This window comes from Acomys russatus, chromosome 13 (genome assembly GCF_903995435.1).
Source record: "Acomys russatus chromosome 13, mAcoRus1.1, whole genome shotgun sequence".
Taxonomy (NCBI): domain Eukaryota; kingdom Metazoa; phylum Chordata; class Mammalia; order Rodentia; family Muridae; genus Acomys; species Acomys russatus.
Window position 1 is genome coordinate 36459669 of NC_067149.1, and position 18776 is coordinate 36478444.

Sequence of the window (18776 nt, forward strand, 5' to 3'; positions counted from 1 at the left end):
TCTCAGCAGTCTCCAGGACAGCTCAGACCTCAGGCTGAGTTGAAAGCTAAGAACCAACGCTCCCATCAAGCCAGTTAAGGGCAAATGATGAAATTCTTTTTCAGGGCCGAGAAATACGTGTGTGTGTGTGTGTGTGTGTGTGTGTGTGTGTGTCAGTTTTTTTTTTTAATCCATTCATCTGTTTGAGAATACCTTGGGCAATTTCATATCTTGGTTATAATTCAGCCATAAAAATATAATCCTGTAATATTACAGAAGTGTGGATGGAAAACTTAACGCTAAGTGAAATAAGCCAGGCACTGGAAGATACACTATGGCATGTTCTCATTCCTACGTGGAAACCAAGATGTTGATCTCAAGGAAGTACATGAATGGACTGTGGCCACTAGAAGCTTGACAGGGCGAGGACCTGGGAGGGCCTGGGGGTGGGGGCTCAGAGGGATGATGGATGAAAGGTAGTAAAATACTATTAGGAATAAGTCCTAATGCTTTACAGCACGGCAGAGCGACTGGCTTGCAGTAAGTTATTACAGATTTTACAAAGAACTGAGAGAAAGTTTGAAAGAGTCCCAACACGACAGAATGATGAAGATTTAAGAAGACACTTTATATAACTGAATCAAATGTTCACTAAGAATTCTTACATTTTTATTATCATTCTTTACTGTTGTTATCATTGTATATGTGTGCCGGTGTCTGATGAAAAGAGAGGAGGTGGGGTGAAATCAGGGTATGAGCCACACTGGGAGGTCCAAGGACAACTTCCAACCCTCCTTTCAGAACTCAGGTCTCGATGGAGTCCAGTCTTAGACGTGCCTGACAAGTACTCTTACCCCTGGAGCGCCTTACCAGCCCTTTCTTTTCCTTCTTTCCCTTTCTTAAAGTGTATGTGTGGAGAAAAGCAAGAAAATATACCTCAGGGCCAAAGCAGAAAAGGGTTGGGGTGTAGCTCGGGGACAGAAGGGTTGGGGTGTAGCTCAGGTATAGAAGAGTTGGGGTGGGGCTTGGGAATAGAGTGCTGGCCTAGGACATGTACATCCCTAGGTCCCAGCACCACCAAAACAAGTGAACAAACTAACAGTTTACATATGCTTGTATACCCGAAGTAAAAACTTAAAAGACAGAGGCAGACACAAAGTAAATCACTAAAGTACAAACCATCCATGCTATACAGATGTTAAAGGGAGGCTGGCAGGATGGCTCAGTGGGGAAGGCATGACAACCTAAGACTGACAACCTCAGTTCAGTCCCTAGCCCCACATGGTGGAAGGAGAAAACTGACTTCTGACAGTTGACCTCTGACCTCTAGTGAGTGGTGACAACATGTATACTCACCCACATATGTACACAAGACAAGTAAAAATGTAATGATTTTTTAAATAAAGTAAAATGAAGTCATTTTTCAGTCAAACAATCCCTACTACAAGAGCAAACAAAACATAAAAATATTACAAGTTTCATGTTACAAGAAAAGCTAGCGTAACATTTTCATACTAGACAGAAGAGATCAGAAAGAAAACCCAGATCTGGAAAGAGTCCCAGAGGACCAATAGATAGCAACCTCATGCAATACATCTAGATCTTTATTTCTGTTTGCATATGTGTTCACATGGATATTTTAAAATATTATTGAGGATAGATGTGATAGCACACACCTTTAACCCTAGCACTCGGGAGTCAGAGGCAGGTGGAGCTCTGTGAGTTGATGGCCAGTCTGGTTTATGTCATGAGTTTGTGCCCAGCCAGGAATACATAGTGAGACCTTATCTGGATTAAAACAGCAGCAACAACAGCAAGGGGCCCAAGAGATGGTTCAGTCATTAAAAGCTGCTGCTCCCAGAGGACCTGAGTTTGAATCCCAGTACCCACATGGTGGCACCCAAACTTCTATAACTCCAGTTCTTGGGGGATCCAACACACTTTTCTGACTTCTACAGGTACCAGGCATGCACATGGTATTCATGCAGACAAAAAACTCCTACACATAAATTAAGTCTGAATTTTAAAAAGTAAAAGGTGTGTGTGTCTATATGTACTGTTGACTAGTTAAAGCAAAATACATAATGTATCCTGAGATTTACAACATATGAAGACATTTTTAAAAAATCAAAAGTCTAAGCTAGGTATGGCGGTGCACACCTTTAATCCCAACACTGGGGAGGCAAAGGCAAGTACATCTCTGTGAGTTCGAGGCCAGAATGGTCTACAAAGTGAGTCCAGGACAGCCAGGGAAGTTACACAGAGAAATCCTGTCTTGAAAAACAAAACAAAGAAACAAGAGTCTGAAAATAAGAGCATACAAGGTGGGATGGAGGCAAAATAGAACTTATTTTTTTAAAAAGGCATTTGTTTGGAGCCTACAGGTTCAGGTTAGAAGAGAGCCCATAATTGCAAGGGGCCCAGCATCAGGCAGGCGGGCAGGCAGGGCTGCTGCTGCTGCAGCAGTCACAGAGCTCAAATCTTGGCAGAGACTAGTGTTAATGTTCTGCAACCTCAAAGGCTGGCCCCAGGGACACACCTCCTTCAACGATGCCACACCTCCCAATCTTCCCCAAACCGCCCTACCAACTGAGAACCAGGCATTCAAACTCAATAGCCTACAGGGGCCATCCTCAATCCAACCACCAAACACTGTATAGCCGTGAATATACTCTTTTGATAAAACTTGTGTTGTTTAACGTGTTTTTGAGACTCTGATACATTATATGACATCAGAAGGTGTTTTTTAATTATTGAGGAAATATTAGCTGCTAGAAACCCCACCTCCTCACCAACGTTTAGTCGACAGTTTATTTTAATGAAAAGATAGTGTATCAAGGCGTTAGCTTGCTTTTTCCCAGAAACTAATGAAGCCAAACAACCTTTCAAGTGCCTATTGGCTGTAGATATGTCTTCTTTTGTGAAATATTTGTCCATACTTTTTGCTCAGTGTAAATGTTGGATTATTTCCCTTTAAAAGTATTATATATAAGAATAAAATTCATCAAGGTGTGGTGGCACAAGCCTTTAGTCCCAGCACACTTGGGGTTGTGGTGGGCAGAAACAGGCAGATGCCTGTGAGTTCAAGGCCAGCCTTAACTACATAGCAAGCCCCAGGACAGCAAGACTACATAGTGAGGCCCTGTCTCAAGCAAACAAACAAACTCCCATACAATTAAGGCCAATGAAGTGTCTAGTGTGTAAACACACTTGCCATCAAGTGTACTTTGAGGGTTAAGAAGAATCATATAAGTAAAATGTATAAACCCTAGGACAAACCACACATGGCAAAAACATGTTTTTTCATAGCGACATATAAACAAATAACAATAACCAGTTATAATGAAGAGTCTGAAGTAAATTCACTCTTACCCACTGCACCTGGGAGAGCCATGAAAACACATTGCAAGAACAGTTCTGTGTTTTTGAAGAAATTGAGGTCACAAGATTCTTGACTGGTTTTCCTGGGTCTTCTTCCTCACACGCACTCAAAATCCCCCTTGCAGGACTCCATTCTTGGATCATATTCCAACAGTGACCCATTCCAACAATAAATTAATCTGTAGTGATAAAATTCAGAAGGGGAAGCCAGGCGGTGGTGGCACACGGCTTTAATCCCAGCACTTGGGAGACAGAGGCAGGTGGATCTCTGTGAATTTAGGGCCAGCTGGTCTACAAAGTCAGTCTAGGACTCAGCCAAGGCTACATAGAGAAACTCCATCTCAAAAAACAAAAGCAAAAACAAACAAACAAACAAGCAAAGAATTCAGAAAGTGATTGTGGGGATGGAACCTAAAGAACATGAGTAAATATTCTGGGATGATTACCCAAGGCGGGGGAAAAAAAAGGAAAAAGGAAAAAAGAAAAGTTCTGTACCTTGTGTGTGACACTTGTCACCAAGCTTGATGGTTCGAGTTCAATCCGGGGATCCACACAGTGAAAGGAGACAACTGACTCTGGCAAGTGGTCCTTAATTTTCACATGTATGTGTGACACATGCATGACCACATACCTGCACACATGTGTATGAACACACACATTAAATAAATGTAACATTAAAAACAAACCCTTAAAAGCCTGGTATGGTGGCACATGCCTTTCATGCCAGCACTTAGCACTAAGGTGGCACAGGAAAGCCAATCTCTGTGAATTGCAGGGTGAAAGTGCCATAGTGAGGACCTGATTTTAAAATTTTTTAAAAAAATCTTGAAAGAAGGAAAATTTCCCTAAAATATATGTATAGATAAGGGGGGCATTGCAAATCAAATCTCCAGTTCCAGGAACAGGTTACTTCTTTTTGAGTTGTTGACCAGCAGAGTCTCACAGACCCCCAAACATGTCAAGCTATTGCTACTGCTCATGGCTACCCTCCGGAACTTGATGGTAGGACACTATAAATGACAATATTGAATACTTGCATCATAGAACATGAAATAATCCAGCTGGGACTCACTGGAAGCTTCCTCCCTACTGTGTAGCTTTCACAGTGCTGGAAGGTTCTACACATGATACTGGGAGGAGAAAAGTAAACATTAACCATCTGATCTGTGCTGTGAACCCTGTGAGTTACAATTATGATTGTCCCGGCAAGTCAAACACACTGGTGCATTAGTGGCAAAAATGTTATGGGAGTAACCAACAACTCTTTAATTGGATTTTTAAGTCCAATTCCACAAGCTAGAGCCCATCTCCATCACTGTTATTAGGGCCAAGAACCTATGTCTAGAAGTTCATAGGCCACAGGGAAGAACTACTACTATTATTCTGCTAAGGGGACAGTATAAAAATGACTAAAATGGCTTTTGGCTATCCCCATAGATTAATATTTCTCTCAATTCTCAACAAATAATGTTCTTCTTGAGATAGATGGTGATTAGCTCAGAGAACCCGAGTTGGTCAACATGCAGAGAATAAGGGACTATACATAGCGTGCGCATCCCTAAGAGGGCTAGAAAAGTTGTAAGAGCCGGAGGTGGTGGGTGACTGCAATGATACAGTATGTTCTGGACACAAGCAGGTGCCCATATGAACTCACAGGGATTGTGAAGACATACACAAGACCTGTACACACTCAAGCCAGACCAAATTACAACATGGAGTAGGGGGTTGGCATGAAGTTTCACTCTTAGTCTGACAGTTATTAGCATTTGATACCTACTGAAAGAGTCAGTTTTCTCTAAGGGCGTGACTTTAGGGATAGGTTGACTGCTCTCTAAGGCATCGCACCCACCACCACCCGCCACCCAAGAGTAACAGAAATCGAACTCAATGTGTTTAAAAACACATGAACGAAAACATGAAGATAGGTGAGTGGAGAGGTGGGAACGAATCTGGGAGGAGCCTGAAGCATGGATTTGATCAAAATACATTGCCAGAATTAAAACAAATAGGCTTTATTTTGGCTCATGTTTTCAGTAGTGTTGCTTTGGAGTTTATGATGAGGTTGAACACCATGTCAGGGTGTGTAGAACAAAGCCGGAGGGAAAGAGCCAGGGATTGGGTCCCCATGTCTGCTTCAAGTCCAGGCTTCCAATGACCTATCTTCACACTACTAGGTCCTGCTCTTAAAGGTTCCACGACCTCTCAATTATGCACTGGCTGGCAACCAAGCATATGGCTTTTGTGGGACAAAATAAGACCAAAACCATACCAGCTAGAGACAATACAGACTTACTTCATTTACCTCCATTCATGACTCGAATGTTTAAAATCTGTTTACTTTATTATGTTTACCTCTCAATAAAACAAGTAAATGTGGTGTGTGTGTGTGTGTGTGTGTGTGTGTGTGTGTGTGTGTTTAAGAGCAGAGATTTAAAGAGGATGAACATAGACAGAGAATTATTAGATGTGTTTTCCATATGGAGAATCCATGCATGATTTTTTTTGTGTGTGGCATCTTCTGTAACAAACTCTACCCTGAATCTAGGGATGGTCGAGTAGCCACATCCAATTTTATAAGCTTTTATGGCTCTGGACACTGAATTGGTGATTGAACTGAGGGCTTTGTGCAAACACTCTACTGACCCAGCTACAATCCCAGCTCCTTACTTATATTTTTATAAGCAGCTGGAAAGATTTTCCATGGTGCAGATACGATTCATCTCTTTATTTGTAGAGGGGAGGCAGAGCAAACTGACAACACTCTCTCCAGAACAGAGCAAAATTCCAACCTCCAAAACAGGATCTGTTGATATGCTGCAGTCAGTGTGGTAAGACAAGACCAGAATGTTCTCCTTTAGATAAAATCAAGTAAATTAGATTAGGAAATGTCAGATCAGACTATATGATACATATTTATTTGTAAGGCTTTTGTCTGTAAATGCATTGGCCTGGATTCTTTTTCTTATGTAGTTGTTGCAAAGTAAACAAAAATTAAACACCTGTAAACTCAGCACTGGAGAGGCAGAAGATGAGAGCACAGGACAACAGCCTGGATTTTATAGTGAGTTTCAGATCTTCCTGTTTGCATATAAGTGGCCAGCTGCCTCTAGGTTGCTTAGCAACCGATGATGTCATCACCTGCCACCTGGTGTGTGCTAGACTATAAAAGGGCCAACCTGCCACCTTGTCTCTCTTACTTTTTCTCTTATTCTCTTACTCTTTCTTTCTGTCCCCCTGGGGTGCCTTTCCCCCCTCTTTCTCTCCCCATGCTTCTACAATAAATCTTATATCATGTTTGTTGTGTGGCGCATATTTTACACACTCTCCAGACACATGGTGAGATCCTATTTCAAAAGGGGGTGGGGAGTGGGTAGCTGGACATAATGGTACATGGCTTTAATGCCAATATTCATAGAGGCAGAGATAGGCAGATCTCAGTGAGTTAGGGTTTTAATCTGGTCTGCATAGGGAGTTCCAAGCCAGCCAGGCCACCCTGTCTCAAAAGAACAAAACAAAGCAAAACAAAATATTGGATATTCAGGGTTCCAAGTGAGAGCATAATGGTAGGTATGGCTGGTTTTGACAGGTGGCAACCTTCCCTCTGATGGAAGTTTTTTCTGCCAGAAGGAAGGGATGGCTGGTGAGCCCAGGCAGGTAAACAAAAGGTCACATTTCCCACAATACAGAAACTTGAAAGAGGCTTGAGGGCCTCCTTTACTCAATAGTGTGGAAAGGAATAAACAATTGCTAGGGGTGGAGATTGTAACCAGCCAAAAAGCCAAGAACTAAATCTTTCACTACTGAGCTGCTGCCTGCAAGCTGCAACAGAGAATTCCAGGGTTGCAATTTTTCAGGAAGTCAGTGTCACCCATGTTGGGTGGGCTTTCCCAGGATGCAGCTACTTTGAGGTGTTTTTTTGGGGGGGCAGGGGAGTAAGCCAATTTTGACTCATCAAATTGGATGGTGGTGCAACCATTACTTTGGTCTATCACTAACTCCCTTTCTAGGGTGAGTAGACACATGTCTACAAAGAAAAACTCTGCCACTCAACAGTAGCTGTTGCTATATACCAGCTCAACTCCGGCTTACCTGTATTTAAGATAAGACACACGGAAGTACATGTGTCTTGGATTATGATAATATATATGAAATATGTATGTATTGGAATGGGATATATATACATACATAGATACATACATACATGCACGTACATGAGAGAGGGTCTCATGTATCTCAGGCTGGCTATGTATAGAAGGTAAACTTGACCTTCTCATTCTCCTGCCTCCACCTCACCCGTACCTGGAACTACATGTATGTGTCCCTACACCCAGTTTATAGGGTGCTAGGGATCAAACCCAGGGTTTTATGCATGCTGGGCAAGCAGTCTGACAACTGAACTATAGGCCATTATAAAATGTATTTGTTACTGTGGTCAGTAGGACTGATTAGTGGGACTGAACAATTCCGGAGGGTCTCTCATACTAAGTACTATGTGAATGGCTCTTCCTGGAGCAGTTCCTAAGTGGTACCCCTCCACTAGGCAACCCTGAGGTGAACAAAAGTAAAGCCCTTGGTGGGGGAGGGAACCCACCTGCAGCAGTTATTTTGATTTAAATCACCTTTCCCAGGCTTGATGATTAAAATGTAATAAAAAGTGTCATAATGCCTACTTTTCTTTTTCATTAAGACAGTCTATTTCTCTGTGTAACAGACTCTGGGTGTCCTAGACCTGATTTGTAGACCAGGCTGACTGACTTCAAACTCACAGAGATCCAACTGCCTCAGCCTCCCAAGTGCTGGGATTAAAGGAGTGTGCCATCACACCCAGTTTATAATGCCTACTTTTAAACTGCAGAGTGAAATTCTCATATCTCATTGTAATGTGGTTTTTTTAAACATCATGCCTCCCCACGCAGAAGAAACCCAATAATGTTATTTCAGATTTACTAATAAAGTCAGTGTGTCATTGTATAACTTCAAAATTACAAAAAATGAGAGTATAGCTCTTGAAGTCTAACAAACCTGGATTCTTATCCCCAGCGAACCCCAGACCATATAACCGAGGGTAGTTACTTAGTACACCTGAGCGTCAATTTCCCAGTATGTTATATAGCTTCAGTGCCTTGCTCTGAGGAATTCTCTCAATAAATAAATGTGTTAGCTAACACTAACACTAAACCTTGTAAGGTGGGCGCAACATACACCAAGTTCTTAGCATATGGCACACAATAACTAAACAAGCATCCATAAAGGATCTACAAAAGACTTTAAGCATCTGGTCTTCTCAGCTAACTGGCCCTAGCCCACCCTTGGGAGTGCCTTTCTTAATACACTGTCTCTCCTTTTAAAACAGGTGGGGGTGGGGGTGGGTGGGGTGGGGGTGGGGTCTGAAGTAGTGACACTCTTCAGGACAGAAAGATTCATCCTGGGAAGAATTGTTTTTCAAATGGCTTTAAACCATACAAGGGAAAACAACAGGTTTCTCTTTTACATTACTTTTTGAGGCAGGGTCTCATTAGCCCAAGCTAATTTTTTATTTTAAATATATAACATATAAAAAAATAACTTTTTATGACCCTCCTGACTTTACCTCCCCAGTGCTGGGATTAGAGACAAGTGGTGATATCACACCTAATTTTATCTTCTGCTGGGACCACAACTCAGGCTTTACTGCATGGCAGGCAAGCAAGCAAGAAACTCACTGACTCAGTTTCAACAGCCCCAAATAACACATTAAGTTACTTTGTCGCGCTGCCTGTCTGACTTCCTTCCTTTTCTTCCACAGATTTTAAAAAGAAGAAATCCAGACACCGCAGGATGGAGATAATGTTGATGCCTGAGCGTATATTTGGAACACATAAAAATTAGGAATTGCTCTATGTCTATCATGTCCAGAACGCGGGAAGCTGAGAGTGAAGTTTTTTCAAGATTAAGGCCTGCCTGAGATATGTTGGAAGCCTGTAAATATTTTTTTTTTAATTACGTGAGCAATACACACATTTTGTTATTTACAGCTACAGCGTAAGTAAAGACTTGAAATGTATGGACCACTCAAATAATTTTAAGGATGATATTTTCTTGAGCCATGAACCATACAGGCAGAATTGCAGAGATTCAATCCTGGGGTGGGCGTGGGGGGTGGGGGGAGGAAAAGGGGGAAAGCACAAGAGAGGACATGTGCTCCTTCCTCTGACAGAGCTTATTTCCTGGTGGAACTTTGGTTTTGACGCAACCATGACAACGCTTCCCCCCTCATTAGAGTTGCAGGAAGGTCGCAGCCCTCTCTCACCCTTACCCCACCCCCAACTGCAAGCACATACCGAAGCCTCGTGGCAGGAAGGTGGGAACATTCATTCCCTCCAAGAGAGATTGATGATAACCGGCCAGCCAAAGGACATCCGTCTAGGGAGGAGGGACGGATCGCTAAGCCCCAGTGTGAGGTCAGCCAGTGAACAGTTAGAAAACCAATCTTTTCTCACACTTGCTAATGGTTTGACGCTTGTGAAACATAAACAGGAAGTAGGAGCTTGAGCGACCTGAAGGAAATGCACTCCCAGTTTGGTCAGCTTGTGAATCCCAGTTCTCCAGGTCGTCAGAACACTGCCAATTTAGATTGACCCCCCAAAATTGCACCCCCTCCCAGTATTGACCCCATTACACCCCCCCAGGTCTCCAGTCAGGGCACTCCGCAGCAGGGTGGCTGACCCCAAGCTTGGTGGGAAAGGTTAACAGTCATCTCTCAACTCCCCGAACTTGCAGGGCAGGGGAGCGCAGAGGTCAGTGAAATCCCCAGCCAGGCCTTTTTTTAGTCATGAATTTCCATTGGCCCCTTGCTGTGTGTCAGCGCTGCTCATAGCGCCGCCGCAGGTTCTGCGTCTCAGATGCTTTCCCAGCTCCGGGCTCTTAGAAGGTCAAAGAAACCAGACTTTTCCAAGGCAGCTGGGGGTAGGGAGGGGGGGAGGCCGAGGGGATGGCCTCAACGAAAGTGAACAATGCTGTGGCCCCTGGAGCTGCCCTTTGTGCCCCACGCACGGGCCTGTGAGTTAACCTCTACTACTTAAATGTCTTGGTTAGTATTAAATTAAAACCTCATCTTTTATTCTCTGCCAGTGGCCTCGATAGACTTTATGCTGAAGGATGTCTTCCGATTGGCCTCATAGGCTCCTTCCCAAGGTCCTTATAAATTCAAGGTCAAAATCCGTGTTTGATACCTCCACTGTCTCCAGCCACCAGCCGCCTACTACTGGGTAAGGGGTTCCATGAATGTGTGCTGCATAAATGTGGAGACTTCACTGTGATAGGCGAAGATTTTTGTTTTGTTTTCTTCATTCTTCCTCCTCTCTCCCCCTATCCTGGAATAGATCGCCAACAGCGCCACCCAAGTTCCTGGTTAGCAGCGGGATCCCATGCAAACTGGCAGCCCGTTGCGCTGGGGGGTCACAGCTTGGAAGCCGGCGCAGAGAGGCTTGCAGTGAGCCCAGCTACGGCCCGCGCCCGGGCCACGTGAAGCGTCACGCCCCGCGCTGCTGCAGGGCAGGCGTCGTCGCCGCGGTTGTGTAACGCTGCAGCCGGAGGGGAGGCGACCCGGACGCCTCTGCTCCGGAGGGGGCAGAGGAGGGAGGGAACGCCGGGCACTGTGCCCGGTATCTTTCTGTGCTTGACTAGCCAGGGTGGGTGGGGGCAGTGAGGCACCCTGGAAGGCGGGAGGAGATGGGTGCTTGCCAGTCGGGTGCCAGGCCACCCGCAGGCTGCGCCCCGGAGCTGAGCTCCCGGGAGAGTGAGGGGCCTGCCAGGCTCACACGGTCCACAGTCAGGTGCGCGCGGCGTGCTCGGTGGCGGCCTCGGCTGCCCTAGCGCCTGGCCGCCTGCCCGCTTCCCATGGGGTGACATCCGCTCCGCCCTCGGTCCCTCCCCAAGGCCGGCAATTCCTGGACACTGAGGCTGAGCGCGGGGGATGAGGGGTGGGGGGAGGCGGCTGGGAAGCCAGGACGGAAAGAAACCCCAGCCTCTGGGGAAGGCCAGGGGGGCCGACGACTCCCTCCGCTGCACACCGGTTCCTAGGAGCGGGTCAGGCGGGGGAGGAGGAAGAAGGCTGGGCTGGAGCGACCGAAGGGATATTCCTCTCCTGGCTTGACTCAGACGCGGGCGGATCCGTCCTCCCCCGTTCCCTCCCAGGAGACGGGAACTTACTTCATTTCCCTGGGGCAGGTTCGCCCACGTTACCCCCTCCCCCCCAACTCTCCGGTTCCTTCCAGCTTCCGTGCCCCCCACCCAGCTGGGTAGGACTCAAGCTGCGCTGCCACCCCCTCTTTCGGGGAAAGGAGGCCGCAGCCGCAGACACCTGGGGCCCGAGTTTGGGGCGGGGGGAGCACTTCGCAGCCGCCAGAGCGTTGTCCAACACGTGAGACTCATGTGATGAAGCCCGGGGAGGGCGGGCAGGTCGCTCCTTCCCTCCCCGGCAGCGGCCAGACGTGCTTAGAGTCACAGGGTAGAACACGTAGCTTCTACCCACCCACTCGCTCCCATTTAACCCAGCCCGCAGCCTCTCCTTACTCCTCGGCTCGTCCCCTCCAGCAACCCCCCCCCTCCGCCCTGAGCAACCCTCCCTTCCCTCCCGCCTCCCCGCCCGCCCCACTTCTCATTCACTTGGCTCGCACAGCTCAGACAGCGCAGCTAGCACACACCGCCAGTCTGTGCGCAGAGCGGGAGCCAGAAGCCGCCGGGACACCCGGCCATGCACGCCCCCAACTGAAGCGACGCCTCAAAGCCACAGCTTCTAGCAGCCCAGCGCATTGCAAGGACGCTCAGGCCAGCTCCAAGGAACATAACTCTTGAGACCCTCGGATCCTCCCTTGTAGGAAAGTCCTCCCTCAGACGCTCGGCTAAGTGCAGACAGGAGCGCACGGTGGCCCCGGCTCGCCGCATCATGGAGCGGATCCCTAGCGCGCAACCACCTCCTACCTGCTTGCCCAAAGCGCCAGGACTGGAGCACGGAGACTTGTCAGGGTAAGTGTGCACTGTGATCCCTTCAATTCTCCGATTCTAGCCTTGTGCTCCGCGACACTGTTAACTTGGGGTACCCCTGGGAGCATGGGGAGAGGGAGGTCTTGCTTGCATGGATAGAGCGCCTGCAGCCAGCGCGCACTTGGGAGTCAAAGCTCTTTCTGGTTCTTCTCCCTGCAGGATGGATTTTGCCCACATGTACCAAGTGTACAAGTCCAGGCGGGGGATAAAACGGAGCGAGGACAGCAAGGTAGGTGCATCCCTGGGGACCCTGGTCCATAGCCCCTCCTGTGCACCGAGTTCCCAAGAAAAGTTTGCTTGTTGGGAGGTTGGCTGGGGGATTCAAGATGTGATGAACTCGTTGTCACAAGTGAGTGACTTGGGAAAGAAGGGCCAGAGAAGGTGCTTCTGGGGTGCGTCTCTGCGCCCTCGCAGGATTTTTTTTTTTCCTCCCCTGCTGCCGAGCCGGGAGAAAGAGTGGCTTCATGTTCCCTCCCCCAGGCACCCATCACTTCCATGTACTCCTTGCAGGAAACTTACAAATTGCCGCACCGGCTGATTGAGAAAAAGAGACGTGACCGGATTAACGAGTGCATTGCCCAGCTGAAGGATCTCCTACCCGAACACCTCAAACTTACAGTAAGTGAGAAGCTGGCTGCGCTCCAAACTAGCTCTTCTGCCCAGAGGGCGGATGGGGGGGGGGGGGGGGGGGTCAGCCGCCGCCTGCAGGCGTCACGAGGAACTGCAGGCTAGACGGGCGGATCAAAGCTCCTGGTAGTTCTGGGTTGGAGGGAACCTCTTTCCCTGACCCAAGACTTTCAGGCAGACACAGAACCATTTAGGGCCTTTTTAAGTTGGCTTCAACACTAGCACAGCTTCCTTTTGGTGATTTCTCACCGCCTTCTTAGTTTCACTGAAGAACAAACCACGAAAGTTTATTTTTTTTTTATTTTTTGCCCTTTTCCTTCTCCACTTTCCATCTGTAAGAGGATCTACTTTAATGTGGGTCTTTATTTTTATTTTCGTCATATCCTTTAGTGGTAGCCAAAAGCTTTCAGGCTTTTCCTTCGGGGGGGAAAAAATAATTGGAAAGGAAGACAAAAGCCTGCATGACTGGAAGTTCTTAAAGGGTGTCAGGGAAAGGGGGGAAAAACCTACATTGGGAAAGCCTCTTGGTTGCCAGACACAGTAGACATCCTTCCCTGGGTTGACACCACAGCAGAGAAATGTTATCCCTGGAGTCCCCGGTGTTAAGGTCAGGGCAGCTGCTGGAGAAATACATCTGTCAGCTCACTTCTGAGACTGTAAGAGCGACTAAAACGCCTCCAAAGATAGAGGACACGTGTTCGGTTTTTGTTTTTGTTTTTTTAAGCCTTCGATCGTCAGTATGTACTTGTTAAACTGAAGACTTTAAATTCAGTAAGGCAGGAGAGGCTCTTCCAGTCTTTGTTGTTACTTATACCCAGTTCTCATCACAAACAATCCTCTCCTGGGACTTAACCGACTTTTTTTTTTCCCTTCAGACTTTGGGTCACTTGGAGAAAGCAGTGGTTCTGGAACTTACTTTGAAGCATGTGAAAGCACTGACAAACCTAATTGATCAGCAGCAGCAAAAAATCATTGCCCTACAGAGCGGTTTACAAGCCGGTGAGTGCTGGAATCTGATTAGCATCTCCAGAGAGAGCCCCAGGCTTGCTGTGGCTCAGACTCTTCTGTCTACATTCACTTTTGCACATCCATTGGAGGAGATGCTTTTTTATTCTTTCCTAAAAGGTCATACTTTCCATTCGGAGTGCACGGCTGTGTGCCCCTGGAATGAGTAGATTTTAGGCCAGTGATGAAATAAATGTTCCTGTGACATTTTGGCCCAAGACTGTCTGGATTCTGAGAGACTTCCCCATTCTCCTTTAAAATGCCAAGACACCTATAATTTGCATTGTGGGTGTTTTACAGCTGGTCTAGTGAGCCCTCACTCACGAGTGAGCAGAACACAGGTCTGCCCCCAGTGTTTTCCTGATTTCTTTGCTTCCTTGTCTTTGGATGTGGGGTGCAGTCTTGGCAGGATGACAGCAGGATTTTTTTTTCCTTTCAGGCATTTCATTGGGATTTGCTGAATAGCCACTAGGTATCTTGGCGAATTGCACAATCTAACAAAACCACTGGTTTCATCATTCATTTCTCCCGAGTTTCAGAGAAAAAAGAGGCACCTTCTAACCTTCCTTCTCTCCGGATCATACAGTACAGACCAGAGGGAATCCTAACACATGCCTTCTCGCATATAATTCTGTCCTGGCCATGGCCAATTCGAGAATCACAAAAAAACCAAACCAGTGTGTCTGCCAGTTTTCTTTCTAAAAATAGAAAGTTGACCAGGACTGATCTGTAGGGGAGTCAGGGATACAGTATATGGGAGAGACTTACAAATAAAGAGCCTAGTTAAAGTTCACAGGGGAGAGATGCAACTGTTTAGTAGGTTAGTTTTTTGTGTGTACGGGTGGTGTTGGATTTTTTGTTTGTTTGGTTGGTTGGTTTTGTTTTTGGCTTTTCTAAAATTCAGACCCAAAAATCTTCGAGCCTCACCCTCCCAGGTGGTGGGATTACAGGTGTGAGCTACAACTTTCATGGGCATGGTGGTGCAAGCCTGTAGTCCCATACTTAAGAGGCAGAGACAGAACATCTTAAATTCAAGGCCAGCCTGTTTTGCATAGGGAATTCCAAGCCATCTAAGACAAAATAAGGAGAACCCTGTCTTTCCAAAACGGAAGTGGGTTGAGAGGCACTATTTCTTTAGGTGGTATTGTTTCTATATTGATTTCACTGTAACAGTCTGGCCTTCTGCTTTCATGAGACCCTTGCCATCCTAATTGCCTGGGCATGGATGTGGTAGCTCAGACTCACAGTCCCAGCACTTTGAAAGTTAGATGAGCTCACCATGAGTTCAAGGCCTGCCTGGGTTGCAGAGTAAATTCAATGCCAATCTAGGCTAGAATGAGACTGCGAGACTGCTTCATTTAAAAAAAAAAAAAAAAAGTGTAACCGGCGACTGTTGAACTTATACATACACAAGAACGCTCTTTTTTTTTTTTTTTTGCGCATCACAAGAAAAACTGTAGATACTACCTCAAATACAACAAGAGTAATTTGTTCTATTTCTCTGAGGTACCATACAGACATTAAAAATCCTGTTTGGGGACAGTGGAGTGTAAGTAACTTAGTGATAACCCATTGTAGTTTGTATCAAAGCCCAAGGATAAAAAACAAGGAATTCTGTCTCTAAGTGGTAGGAATGTTGTTTTTTTTTTTTTTTTCTTTTTTACACTTTTCAACATAATTCTCTATGCATATTACTTTTGGAGTTGGAAATGCAAATTGACTGATGATTTAAAAAAAAAAAAAAAATAACCCACGAAACAAAAGCCCCTGATATACCTACTACCAGCCTTCTAAAATCCTTCTTTCTGGTCTTTTTCTCCAGGGGAGCTATCAGGAAGAAATATTGAGGCAGGACAGGAAATGTTCTGCTCAGGTTTCCAGACATGTGCCCGTGAGGTGCTCCAGTACCTGGCCAAGCATGAGAACACTCGGGACCTGAAGTCTTCCCAACTCGTCACTCATCTCCACCGTGTGGTCTCCGAGCTGCTGCAGGGTAATGCTTCCAGGAAACCCTTGGACTCAGCTCCCAAAACCATGGACTTCAAAGAGAAGCCTAGCTTCCTAGCCAAGGGAACGGAAGGCCCTGGGAAAAACTGTGTGCCAGTCATCCAGCGGACTTTTGCCTCCTCCTCGGGTGGGGAGCAGAGCGGAAGTGACACAGACACAGACAGTGGCTACGGAGGCGAATTAGAGAAGGGCGACTTGCGCGCTGAGCAGCCATACTTCAAAAGCGATCACCACGGACGCAGGTTCGCCGCTGCCGTGGGAGACCGCGTCAGCACGATTAAGCAAGAATCTGAGGAGCCTCCCACCAAGAAGAGTCGAATGCAGCTCTCAGAGGAGGAAGGCCACTTTGCTGGCAGTGACCTGATGAGTTCCCCGTTCCTCGGGCCACACCCACATCAGCCTCCATTTTGCCTGCCCTTCTATCTTATACCACCATCAGCGACTGCCTACCTGCCTATGCTGGAGAAATGCTGGTACCCCACCTCTGTGCCAGTGTTATACCCAGGCCTCAACACCTCTGCAGCAGCCCTCTCCAGCTTCATGAACCCAGATAAGATCCCGACTCCCTTGCTCTTGCCCCAGAGACTCCCTTCGCCCTTGGCACATTCATCCCTCGACTCTTCGGCCTTGCTGCAGGCTCTGAAGCAGATCCCTCCTTTAAATTTAGAAACCAAAGACTAAACTCTTTAGGGGGATCACCTGCTGCTTTGCTGTCCTTCCTCCCTGATTCCAAAAACCACGAAGGTGTCTGTGAGTGCAGAGAGAGATCTTCCACCATGCAGACCCACAGAGAAGATTCAGTGTGAGTGCGTGCGTGTGTGCGTGCGTGCGTGTGTGTGTGTGTGTGTGTGTGTGTGTGTGTGTGTGTGTGTGTAGGACATTAAGTTCCTCCTGATGGCCTGGCATCAGATGATAGGACTGTAGCAGATCCTCTGGGCTTCTCCTTTACCCAGAGGAGTCTCCTGTGAGAGAAATCAGTTGGATATTCCTGTGCTTCAGACGCTTGATCTGTGAGTCACTCCGCAGTTTAGGAGGTGGGTCTGTCTGTGGCTTTGAGAAAAGGTACTTTCAAAAGAGGGCCTTCCAACGCACAGTGCACAGCCAGCTGTTAGGACCCCACCCATGTCCCTTTATTGTCGAGGTGACTCACACCAGGCTGACAGAGTGGACAGACTGAGCTTTCTGCTAAGGTGGCGAGGTAGCCAACACTGGCATGTCACGGTAGTGGTTTGGGCAACTTTCCACAGGTCTCCTCCCCCCACCCCAGCCTCAGATGAATAAAGACAGTGCAGTTCCCTAACTCAGGCTTTTGTGGTGATAAGCTTACTAAGGAACCGAAAATGGCCCCCTTTGTACAAGCTGAGGCTACTGGGGACCCAAGCTGGACCTGAGCAGTCCTCAGGCCCGTGGCACCCCTTCCTAGGTCTCACTTCTATGGCATGCTGTCCAAGAAACCAAAGGACGGTCTCGGAGATGGCAGATGCCCCAAATGTCCCAAAGTGCACAAAGCTAAGCAATCAATTGCTACTATCCCTTATTGCACAGCCAGACTTGGATTTCAGTCTATCCTAAAGCTTTGAATCAAGCTTCTCAAAGGCCTAGCAGAGCTTTGGCACCCCAAGATCCTTTTGTAGGCTAATCCCTCTTGCCCGGCAGCATATGGAGTGTCCTTACTGCTAAAAAGGATTCTGTCTCCTTTAAGGAAGTTTTATTTTTGATTCAGAGTCCTTGTTTTCTTGACTTGCTCAGCCAGCCCTGCACCAGCTTTTCCAAAATGCACTATGCTTGTGTTTTAACTTTCTTTTTATTTGGGCATAAAAGTCGTTGCCTTTATTTGTAAAGCTGTTATAAATATATATTATATAAATATATGACAAAGGAAAATGTTTCAGATGTCTATTTGTATAATTACTTGATCTACACAGTGAGAAAAATGAATGTATTCCTGTTTTTGAAGAGAAGAATAATTCTTTTTCTCTAGGGAGAGGAGAGGTTACAGTGTTTATATTTTGGAACCTTCCTGAAGGTGTGAAATTGTAAATATTTTTATCTAAGTAAATGTTAAGTAGTTGTTTTAAAAATACTTAATAAAAGAATCTTTTTTTCCTGTGGAAGAGAAATGGTCTCCTTGGTTTTAAAAATAACTTGAGTGTCATGGTACTTCCTCAGTCCTCTGGCCTGAAGACAGCATCGAGCTTGTCATGTGCCTGGCATGAAGAACAAGCTGAATCCACATAGTAAATAGATACTGGATTATTTTTGTTTTATTATTTGTTTGTTTGTTTGTTTTGGGACAGGGTCACATGTAGTAGCACATGCTGGGATCAGATTTGCTCTGTAGCAAGGCTGGTCTTGAATGGATTCTCCTGTGTCCACCTAAATGCTGGGATTACAGCCAGGCTCTCTGGAGCAGTAGAGGCTCCCCTCCCCCTCCACCCCCCCCCACGCCTGGTATCCTGCAATGCTGAGGATGGAACTCCCACCTTACACATCTTAAGCAAGCAGTCTACCAACCCGACCACATCCTCTCCTCAGGCATCTATACTCACTCGATGCATGTGTTCAAAGTTAACCTCAACTGCCCTGCAGCTTGATGGGAAAATTCAAGAGTGTGAGCTCATGGACTGAAGTGTCCGAGGAGGCTTCTGGAGGGTTACACACATTGAGGAAAGATTTAACGGATTATTGATGGTAATTGAGGTTGGAGATAGCACTTCTTTCCTAAAACAGGCCAATAGTTTGAAATCAAGCAA

General features: G+C 46.4%; 1 protein-coding gene across 1 annotated transcript; it reads left to right on the top strand.

Moving 5' to 3' along the window:
* Window positions 1–11986: 11986 nt before the first annotated feature.
* Bhlhe40 (basic helix-loop-helix family member e40) lies at window positions 11987–18302 on the top strand. The gene is made up of 5 exons (XM_051155020.1): window positions 11987–12366; window positions 12544–12613; window positions 12895–13002; window positions 13887–14010; window positions 15839–18302. The coding sequence occupies exons 1-5, from the start codon at window positions 12287–12289 to the stop codon at window positions 16702–16704; spliced, it is 1248 nt and encodes a 415-aa protein (XP_051010977.1). The 5' UTR covers window positions 11987–12286; the 3' UTR covers window positions 16705–18302.
* The last annotated feature ends 474 nt before the right edge of the window (window positions 18303–18776 follow it).